The sequence below is a fragment of the Pinus tabuliformis genome, chromosome Q (assembly GCF_031772625.1).
Source record: "Pinus tabuliformis cultivar Carrire ecotype Pingquan chromosome Q, CPIR1, whole genome shotgun sequence".
Classification (NCBI taxonomy): domain Eukaryota; kingdom Viridiplantae; phylum Streptophyta; class Pinopsida; order Pinales; family Pinaceae; genus Pinus; species Pinus tabuliformis.
In genome coordinates, this window is record NC_142296.1 from 940,629,550 (window position 1) to 940,640,636 (window position 11,087).

The 11,087-nt window shown below is 39.4% G+C and overlaps 1 protein-coding gene across 1 annotated transcript; it reads left to right on the forward strand.

Moving 5' to 3' along the window:
- Positions 1-5,431: 5,431 nt before the first annotated feature.
- LOC149222556 (uncharacterized) lies at positions 5,432-6,901 on the forward strand. Its single transcript, XM_089387631.1, has 2 exons — positions 5,432-6,073; positions 6,191-6,901. Exons 1-2 carry the CDS (start codon positions 5,432-5,434, stop codon positions 6,899-6,901), a joined length of 1,353 nt encoding a protein of 450 aa, XP_089243757.1.
- The last annotated feature ends 4,186 nt before the right edge of the window (positions 6,902-11,087 follow it).

Here is an 11,087-nt window from a genome sequence, read left to right on the forward strand (position 1 = left end):
GTCAAAAAGTTAACTTGGTCTCAAAATGTGTAGTTTGACGAGAAGATTCCATGACACGTGGAAATTTTCTAGTTAGAGCATCCGGTTGCTAGTTACAACTTGGTTAAACTTGGTCAATAGGTTAGAGTACGTTTCTAGGGGGGAAAATAAGCAAAGCGTTGGGAAAAATTAGACATACATTATGTGAAAGGTGATCAACATGAAGAGAACAACAAAACGTATGTGTAAGATTTCAAAGACTAGTTAGGGCAATATAAGATAATTTTTGAGCTAAATCATGGAGATTTGTCCAATTTTACCACCTAGTTAGTGAATTAAAAATTATCGTGTAATATTTCATCACTTATTTACTAGGCCTCCATCATGTGGATGACTAGTAAAATATTTCCTCAAGGGAGAGTCAAAACTACCTATTAGCCAGTTACTATATATATATATATATATATATATATATATATATTTTAATAAAGTCTAGCCTCCCCTCATTTTTAGGGTGGTTTTCATCTGATATTAGTATTATCATAATAAAAGAGTTCATTAGGGAAATAAGGATGGAAAATTATATTAACGTTTAGAAACTTTGGTGAATCTTGCTAGTCCCTAATATGCAAACTATAAAATGTTTGATGATATATTTGTAAACATGTTCAAATTTTTAATGATTTTATATCAATCTCTATAAAAATTTAGTGACCTTTTAGATAAAATAATTTATCCCACAAAATTTGGGTCAATAATTTTTAGAAAAATTAGAAATTTGCAAATCTTTTTTTTTTGGAAAAAAAACATGGAAAATTAACCCGTCTGTGAATATTAGCCCTTAAAATCCCATATAGCTCATTCACACACACACACACACACACACTAGTGGAGTGATTCTGATTTTTATTCGTTTTCTTGATATATGCTATATGGTTCTTATTTTAATTTTCTTTAGTAATAAGTAAAATCATGTTAAAGCTAACCAACTTTTGTCATTGAGGGGCTACATAGTCATGCGGAAGGGGAAAATTGGGGTGTGCTCCATTTTGTCAATTTGTTTTACAAGTGGATCAATCCATGTAACCATACCATTTTGAAAGGGAGTTTCAAATTGTGCAGGGTCTTGTATACGCCACACATAGGATTTGAAGGTTGGAGATGCCACTTTGAGAGAGGCCACTCCTAAATAGTTTTGAAAATTACCAAGGAAGTTAAGTCAATAGTGGGGATGATTTTTGTCCAAGACCAAATATGATCCCTCAATTTCAACCGGTTATATCGACCTAAGAAGGTGTCAATTTCGCGCTCCTACAAGAGTGATGTAAATAAAAGAGTATGTAGAATCCGACAACCACTCCTTATTTAAAAAATATAAAACCTTTTACCTTCTCAGGGTCCTCAAGTTTTTTTTGGGAGCAAAAACTTAAGGCCACAAAACATGCTCTAAAGGAATGGATAAGGAAACCAGTCCCTACTCCAACCAACATAAGAAAAGGAGTAGTGCATACTTTGGAGACCCTGCAAGCAGACATGGAAAGCAATGAGATCATAGCGGACCTGTTGGAACAAGAAATAAAGGCCCAGTGCTCAACTTACCGATCCTTCCGAAAAGAAGAAGAATATTGGAGAATCAAATCCAAAAGTTTGTGGCTAAAAGCAGGGGATCAGAACACCTCCTTCTTTCACAGACAATATAGAGCACGGCTGTCCAGGAATCATATCTCAGAAATAAAAACAGCAGAGGGCCATGTCAGCAAAGGCTTCAATCAAGTCAAATCTGCTGCTGATAGCCATTTCAGGAATTTATATAGTGAGGGATCCCAGGTCTACAAGGAGGAAACAACAGATTTCCTCTCTAACATCCCACATCTCATCAGATCTGAAGATAATGCTGCTCTTTCCAGCGAGGTAACAGAGGAGGAAATCATCAAAGTTATCTGGTCCATGGAATCAGACAAGGCTCCAGGCCCAGACGGATTCACAATACATTTCTATAAAGCTTGCTGGAATATCATTAAAACTGATCTCCAAAAAATGATAAAGGTGTTCATGAAAAAGGCTAAGATCGGTGGAGGAACCTGTTATCACTCAGGTTGTCCTTAAAGATCCTTAAAGAATACGGCCGAGGTAACCACAAACCAATCTTTGGACTGCAGGTCTTAGCCTACCAGCAGTCAGAGAGGGCTCTCTCTTTAGGATTTAGCTTTGTTGATGATGATTTTAGGCTAGTTATTAAGTACAAAGGGTTTTGTTTGAGTTTTGGTGGGAAGGGTGATGCTTTCAAGTAAAGAGGCAGGGATATCATGAAAGTTTTAGAACCATTGGGCGTGGAGTCAAGGAGTAGGACTGCTGGTGCGTTTTCGTGGTCACAAGAGGGAATATGGAGCAAGCTAGCTGCACATGAAACAATGACTCAAACTAAAGGATGGAATGAAGGCTAGGAATGAGAGGCAGTTAAGAATCTCTCGTTCAGCTTAGCAGAGGGGAGGTGAATGAGCTCTATCTAGGAGCAGTGAAGAATCCCTAGATAACTGTCAAACATGAGTGAATTAGGGGATATATGAGCCGCAGGGAATTCATATTCATTACTAATTTAGATGAAAACATAAAGAAACAACAGAAATTGAGCGTAGAGGGCAATTAAACCAATTCTAAACTATTCATTCTTTTTGCTATTTTAGATGGTACATCAATGGAACAAAGGTAAGAAACACTTATTGAGTCATGTTGCAACACAAGAATTCCACATTCAATTCTTCAAAAACATTGATACACAGTACATAGTCATTCCTCCAAACTTTTCAGCAGTCTTTGATTAAGTAAAACATCAGGTATATAGAGCGAGTCTCTCTTGGAGCTATACAACCAACCAACCCTTTAAACAATGCATCAAGGTGGTTTATATAGGGAAAATATCTAAAAATATTCATTATAGCAGATCTTAAACAGATATGAGGAAAACGAGTTTTTTAACCTAATCTTGTCGTGAAATAAATGCAAGAAGATATCTAAGTGCCGCGCTGGGCAGCTGCCTCAAAAATATGATTTGAAATCTGTCCTTATGGCTCTGTGCGGTTCATTCAGCCATAACTGTGCTTTGGGCTTTGATCCCCTACTCTTGAGTGGCTTTGATGTGTATTAACTGTGATCTGAGAGCCTTTAAATGGTTGTACCGCTTTCTTTGACTTTGTTTGGAGGCTTTTAATGTTCGCCCGCTTCGAACTGATACTCTTTGATTTAATCCAGGCTTCATCTTTCCTCTGATACTCTTTGACACTTGAATCGGGCCATTTTCTCTCCCTTGGTGTGTTTGAAACTGTCAAATCGCCCCTTTTCTGCCCTTTCAAGGCAAGAATGGCTGCTGCAAATGATTTCCGTGGCTTCTGGAATGCTACTGGCGCTGGCCGATTTGAATAGGAATCATAAATGAGGAAATCCTGTTAAAACTGCGAATTTTCGGGCCTCTTGGAAGCCGAACGATATGAGGCTTTCCATTTTGGTCATTTTTCCTTAGCGATGCGCGATTAGCGCTAAGCGCTAATCGCGCATCGAAAACCGCCTCATATTTTCATTCCGAGCTCTCTTTGCTGTGATTTGCACCCTTTGCGCCTTCCTTTAGTGATGACGTCGGCATGACGTCAGTATGACTTCAGCAGGGGGTCCCAGTACGGTAGTGACATGGCAGGATGATGTGGCAGTACGACGGGGTTTTAACTCGGAGATCGGAAATCGGCAAGGACATGGGACAATGGTTTTTATATATATGATGCGATGGGGGTGATCGCCGATTTCGGAAAGGCGACATGGCATGCGGTGGTGTGATAATGGAAAATATTGCGAAAATGAATGGATCACGATGCGATATACTTTCGGATGCGATAGCAATATCGCATCGGCGAACGAGAGGGGGCGTATGTATATAGGTAAAAAACCTTGCGACGGCTGATCGCGAAATTGCATCGGCGAAGCGATTTCGGGAGAGTATAAAGGGGCGGGTCGATGAATGAATGCTGCGACCTCCGACAATGATATCGCGTCGGCGGAGAGGAAGACTTATCAGAGGAGAGTTAATGCGATCGAAAAGGCCGTTTACAGCCTTGGAAGGGATCTTGATGCATTGGAGTGAGTCCGATGGCATTTGAAGGGGGTTTTTGTGTTTTGGAAGGAGTCCAAAACATCTTAGGAAGATGGTTTTTTGAGCGAAATGAGGGTTCTTACTAAGTTTCAAGTAAACTTAGTAATTCCCAAGCGATACTTATGGTTATATTTCAACCAGAGGAAGGGATAAGTATATAGGGGAATTATTGACATAGTTTTAGTAGGGGGAGGGGAAAAAGATAAGGAGTTACATAATAAAGTTAGCAGTTAATATGAAATGTGATGAGAGAGCGCTAAGTATGCAATCTTAGGCTATTAAGGGGAAAATGACTCGTATAAGAAATATAAGCATCCTTAAGCAAAGCAGATCTTTACTTAGGCAATGATATGGCAAATGATGAAACTTTAAGAGATATCAAGCAGATCTTGACCTCTTTCGGGAAGTTAGTGAATGATTTGGGGAATAAGAAGAAGGGGGAGTTAGTCATGTCTCGCTTGAAGTCTTCCACGGGAAAATTGCTTTGCATTTGTGATCTGAAAAGGTATAACACTTGAAAGCATGAAATGGATCACACAGCTTGATTCTGCAACCACAAAACTACTTACCCAGCCTACTTGCCTAGCATTTTTTCTTCTTTTGGTTTGGGTGCACTTGAACTAGCATACCCAGCTTTTCATTTTTCTCTTCTTTCTGTCCTCCTATCTACATCTACACTTATTTCATCCAGGGGCTCAGATTAAGCAGTTGAGCACCCTTGTTTCTCTACCTATCTACAAATCTACCAAGATTAAGCTGTTTGGACGGATGCTGATTCTCTATATTCTACAACAGGAAATTGAAACCTAGGGAGACCAAGATTAAGCTGTTTGGCCCTCCCTTAACTGAAAAAACCCATAAAAAATGGAACAACTCATCAAAAAGGAACATAGCAGTGGCATTTAGACTAGCACACTCTCATGGGTAATTCTCTAGCCTTTGTAGCAAATATGGAATGTTGCAGCATGCAGAGTATGACATATTTGGCATGTAAAAATGTCGATCATGAAAGATGAATACCTGCTGTAGCAGGAGGCTAACAGAACCAACTCCACTTATCTAGCCTTAATTCCCAAAGACTCCAATCCTAAAACATTTGCAAGATTCAGACATATATCGCTTTGTAATGCATCTTACAAAATTCTGGCCAAAATTTTAGCAAATAGGATCAAGCCTCTGCTCAAAAGGCTGATCTCCAGTCCCCAAGGTGGTTTCATGGAAGGCATGCATATCCTCGACAATGTCATTCAAGTTCAGGAGACAATCCACTCCAGCAAACAGCGAAAAGAGAAAGGCATGTTGATAAAATTAGATATGGCGAATGCGTTTGACAGAGTAAATCGATCTTTCCTCATTAAAGTTCTCCTCTCCTTTGGCTTCTCTCCCCACTTTGTCCAACTTATAAATGCTTGTATCGACAATCCATGGATCGCCCCCCTTGTCAATGGTCGCCCTTCAAATTTTTTTCAAGCTCGGAGAGGCATCAGGCAGGGATGCCCTCTCTCTCCCTTCCTGTATATCTTAATGGCCGACTCCCTTAGTAGAAAACTCACAATTGAAAGAATTGCTGGCTCCCTTCCTGGTCTTAAACCCTCCACAGGTGTCGATCCTCTGAACCATGCGCTCTTTGTAGATGATTCACTACTCCTCGGAGGTGCGTCTACCAGAATTGCCAAAGCTTTCGACACTGTCCTAAAAAGCTACTGTAGAGTTTCAGGAGCTCTGGTCAACAAGAGTAAGAGTGAAATCTACAGCTGGAACATTGATCAACAAGAGCTCATAAGCATCTCGAACCTCCTTGGGTTCAGAGGACATGCTCACTGGGATCGGATCAAATACCTTGGACTCCCCATCACAAATGGATCTAACAGGAGGTCGCTCTGGACTGACATCATATGCAAAATCAAAGCAAAAATAGCAGCTTGGGGTGGCTTCTGGCTAACTAAAGGAGGCAAAGTTATTTTAATCAAGTCACTGTTGTCCACGCTCCCAATTTATCAAGCTGCATTCTTATTAGCCCCTAGAAATGTTATGGATTAGATATCTAAACTTTTAAGAGATTTTTTATGGCAGGGAGGGAAAGGTAACGAAAGAAAAATGCACTTAGCTAATTGGGAACTGGTAAAAAGGCCGATCGCAGAGGGTGGCCTCCAAATTCGTGATCCCTCCCTCGTTAACCTTGCGTTGGGAGGAAAGCTCCTGTGGAAATTGGCACATGAGCCCAACCATCCGATCAACACTACTCTGCTGTCCAAATACGCTCACAACCCGTCTTTCAGAAATCTGCATTTTGACCCCCCTGTCAACAGCTCGCAGGTCTGGATTCTCTGCTGTAAAAGCAGTATCTTCTTCAAAAAATCACTGTACAGAGTGCCGGGCAATGGCAAGCGAACCAATTTGTGGCATGACCGAATCATGGGGCACGATCCTTTGGAGGAGAACGAGGATATATCAGACCTCAGAGATTGGTTGACCCGTGCAGGTATCAACAACTTATACGACCTCTCTGTTTGGGATCACCGGGGAGAATGGGCCGGATGGGACTTCCATGGTGTCCCTGTCTGGTTAACGCCCCAAAAAAACCTGCTTATCGAGCTGTTGGAAGATTCTACTCCTGAAAACCGATACATGAAAGACAGTTGGGCTTGGGGACAGTCAGGCATATACTCCACAGCAGCAGGCTACAAAGCTCTTCAGGACTCAAAGAACAACGGTCACACTCCGGCCTTTTGGAAACTAGTCTGGGACAATCTAGATCTTCCAAAAGTGAACTTCTTTTTCTAGACACTGGTCCATAACAAACTTCTAATAGGAGACAATTTAGAGAAAAGGAACATTGCAGGGCCTCATAGGTGTGAGCTATGCAGAAGCAACCTCGAAACTGCCCAACATTTATTCTTGGATTGCAATTTTGCTAAGGAAGTGTGGGGTCTTACTCTTTTGGATCTTCAGATCTCCGCTTTCCCTCAGAGTACTGTTGCTGATCTATTCGCCTCTTGGAGCAATTTCTATCCAAATAGCATCCCCATCAAATCTTTCTGGCATAAAGTTTGGACAGCTATTCCCAAATTTGTTTGCTGGCAGCTCTGGTTGGCCCGTAATGATCAGATCTTTAATGGATTTCAACATTCCCCTCTACAAGTCGCAGTTAAAGCTAAAGCCTTCCTCTTGGAAGCAGCCCAACAACAGTTTTTTAAAGAAGATTCATTGCTCCCACTCGAAGAAAGGAGATGGCTTCGCCCCCTCGAGCCTTCAGCAATGCTAGTCTCAACAAAATTCTGGGTAGATTGAAAAGAGTCCTTCAAGATTTCACCTCCTACAAGTTCTATCATATCCTCAGAAACCTAAATGGTGAAGCGGACTAGATGGCGAACAAAGGATGCTCTCTCATGAAAGGGCAGCTAATTATAAACGACGACAATTCCTTTCAAATTCCTTGAAAATGATGCAACTTAAAAGCTGAATTTGTTGGATGTTTACTTTGTAATTGGGGCTGCCTCATCAAAGACCCCTCTTATCTTTTTCAAATAAATAAAACTTATATCCGTTACAGTTAAAAAAAAAATATAAAACCTTTTAATTTCTGCAATTAGTTTAGGGTAAACTAGCTTATTGATTGTTAATTATTTATTTATTTAGCAAATTTTTTCTTGGGGGAAATTGTGCAAATTGTTAAATTTAATTAAAGGTAGGTACAAGTACTATTTCTAGTATATTTTACACTTTTATATAGCTATTTTGTCTTGCAAATTTGAAGATCTTCTTGTTGTAATAAATTGGATCTGCAAATAAAGAGAGGTTTTAATCATCCAAATGAGTTAATATATCACTAAATTTCTTCCATTTACTCTTTTATTTCAATTCTGCATTTTGTTGTGTTTAGAATACATTTTAGATAGTTTTCAGCTATCTTTGGGTGAATTTACCAAGAGGGTCTCACTCAAAATTCTGAGAAGTGATTTCAAACTAGCAAGAATTCATTTTTTCAACCATTTTAGGTTGAGTGGAGGCCCGCCTCAAAATTGATTCATAATCTAGAAATGCTTAGGCACTTGGAGGGTGCATATTATTGGTTAAATAGATTGTTGTCCTTGCATTTCATGTGTATTTTACAATATGATATACATGACATCAATTTGTTTTGACTTGTAACTTTCTAACCAAAAACCCAAAATAGAAACCAATTGCGTATTATCTTATATTATTTTTTGTAGACCAAAATCCATAGGTTATACACTATATCATTCATGTCTTGGTGCTACTAAATTTGATGTTTATTTTTCAGCTACATAAATACTCATTTTACAGCTAAAAATTTCCTTAAAGTGAATGCCTCCACTCCAAGTAACACCATATAAGGCATTGGTCTTGTTTGTGATTAAATGGGATATTGTTTAGGACCTCTCTCGTGCCCCATTAGGTGGATGTTAAACCTAAATAGTGGGGACTTGGGGAGTTGACAGTGCCGCTCACGCTGTGTGGTTCATCTAATAGGTTGCCAAGACCTTAGCAACATTGCTAATTGGATTGTTAACAAATGCATAAGAAGAAGTATTATACATTTTATGAGTCTTATCAAGTAAAGAATGAATTGACATTCTTAAAAAGAAATGTGCATGTATATTTAATAACTTGAGTGCATGAAGATGAAAACACAAGCAAGTTGAGTTGAGGAGTAAGAATTTTTGCATGCTTTGGGTAGGATTAACACTATTTGGTTTGCCTTAGTGGGATGCCAAATTTCACTTGGTGCTCTATGAGTCTAATCAAGTAAAGAATAAATTAACATTCTCAAAAAGGAATGTTGATGCAGGGATAACAAGGTTTGACCAACAATCTCCCCCTTTTTATAACATAAGCCAATCCATTGGTTATATAGGCGCTTCCTTCAAACCACTATGAGAAATTAATCCCATTTTACCAATTACTCTATTTTAAAGTTGATTTTTAGTCATGACCATGGAACAAAAATGGTAATTGTATAACCAAGGGGAATGATAATTTCAAATCCAAGTGGGAGGAGCCACAAGAGTGGAGGGTTAAATATATATTAAAAGACCACGATATTCAACCTCCTCTCTATACTAGTGCAACCCAAGACAACGTACAAACATATATAGACGTGCGGGGGAACTTACCTTTCTTTTTAATGTGACCCAATCTTATATCATAGCCCCTTTCCTTGTCGAGCTCCTTTTCTCAATGGTGGGTATCACTTTGTGACCATAGCATATAACCACCACACTTTTTTTGTTTCTTTGTTAAGTGGTCTGAGTTAATTAGAGATTAGGCTTGACCTATGGCTTGCAAAACTGCCACCCAGGAGCATCTAAGCCATCAAAATCACCCGGGGATCACACCCGACCTGGGCCATAACAACCCTTAACATGATTAGATTTTTTCCCACGAAGTTTCGAATTGGTGACCTTTACATCACAGAGTGAGTTAACAATACACCCCATCACCGTCTATTCTATGCCCTATGGGCATATAACCACCACACTTAAACCCCATACCTCGACACTTTTAATATGAGCACATTCCAAATGCTTGGGGAAAAGACCTCCAGGGAGAATATTCCACTGGGACAGAGATTCTCTGTCAACTTCTGGACTTACTTCCATCTTCGCCTCTTGGCAACACCTCCTTTATAATAGTTAATCCCCTTTTCTCTATCAAATCTCTTGGCAGTTGCACCTCGTGACAACGAGGATGACCACAATATTCAATCCCCGGACCTTGACCTTTTCTTTTGTTGCGTGCTTTTAAATCTTCCAAGGAGATATATTATGAGATGTAGATTTATCTATGTTTCAAAACGCCAAACTCGCTGTCACTTTCTGACCCCGAACCTCTATGATTTGGAGTGCAAAGCGTTTTTCCTCCCTTCAAAACTTCTAGGGAGAGACTCCAGGAATTTTTCATCAATTACCATTCTAGTTTCCCGTCAAGTGTTGATTCCAGACCTTGTCGATTTGGGAACGAGTCACGCTTGGAAACTTCCAGGGTGACAAAGTTTGGGACGAGAATTTCTCCGTTAATTTTTGTGCTCCTCAATCCTTGTTAATTGTCGATCCTAGACCTCAGACCCAAACTTTTTGGTATGTTGTCTCCTTACGAAACTTCTGGGAAATCTGTTCTGGGTCAAGAATATTTATAACATGAATTAATTTTCTTTGTTCGATTTCCATCATATAACAGACCCTTCACAGACTAAACTAAATTTCAACCTTTAAATTTTGTTCCAAGGAAATGTCTCGCGCTTACATGCTTTAAAACTAAGTCACACTCTTCCTCGATCCTTCACAATCTCTAGTTAATTATCGCGCTTCCGTTGCACCCTTCTTTTGAGTACACTGGGTCATTGATCATATTTGTTGATTAACGATCACCAATTACTCTTCCTTGATTGTAAATGAAAGGACTTCGACCTACTTCACATGATTTCTGCCTCCTCTGCACATTTTGTTCCTCTAAAATGATCTTCCTCCTGAGCTTCAATTAACTCTACAATCCTCGTAGTCCCTTCCGAGCTTAATCTTTCCCAACCTGCATCAAACTTATGTTCATATGAATTACAGAGACCACATAACCAGGGACATTCACAATAATTATTTCAACATTTGAACAAAGTGTTCTTTCATTAATTCACACAATTGTATAAAATTGCAGAAGGCCCTCTCCTAGTCTGATTTACGTTAAATGGCCCCTCTTTTTCTCGTGGCCATACTTGGCCTTACTCTACCAATCCTATTGTCACTCCTCTGACACACACCTCTTTCATGCTTTTAGGCTTACAATTATACAAAGGATTCTAAACTACAACCGATTTAGATCCACAAAATCCTCAAAAAACCCCTATCTTTAGGATTCTCTAAATTCACATTTCTCTCAAAATATCTAACTAATCCTAAGATATCTCTAACCTCATTTAAAAATTCTTGTGATCTCCTCAAAGGGTAGATCTGAT

Bases quoted from the DNA above. Each gene is read 5' to 3' on its own strand.
- LOC149222556 (XM_089387631.1), top strand. From the start codon at position 5,432: ATGGCGAATGCGTTTGACAGAGTAAATCGATCTTTCCTCATTAAAGTT. The intron at 6,074-6,190 runs GTTATTTTAATC...TTTTTATGGCAG, and splicing joins GGCTAACTAAAGGAGGCAAA to GGAGGGAAAGGTAACGAAAG.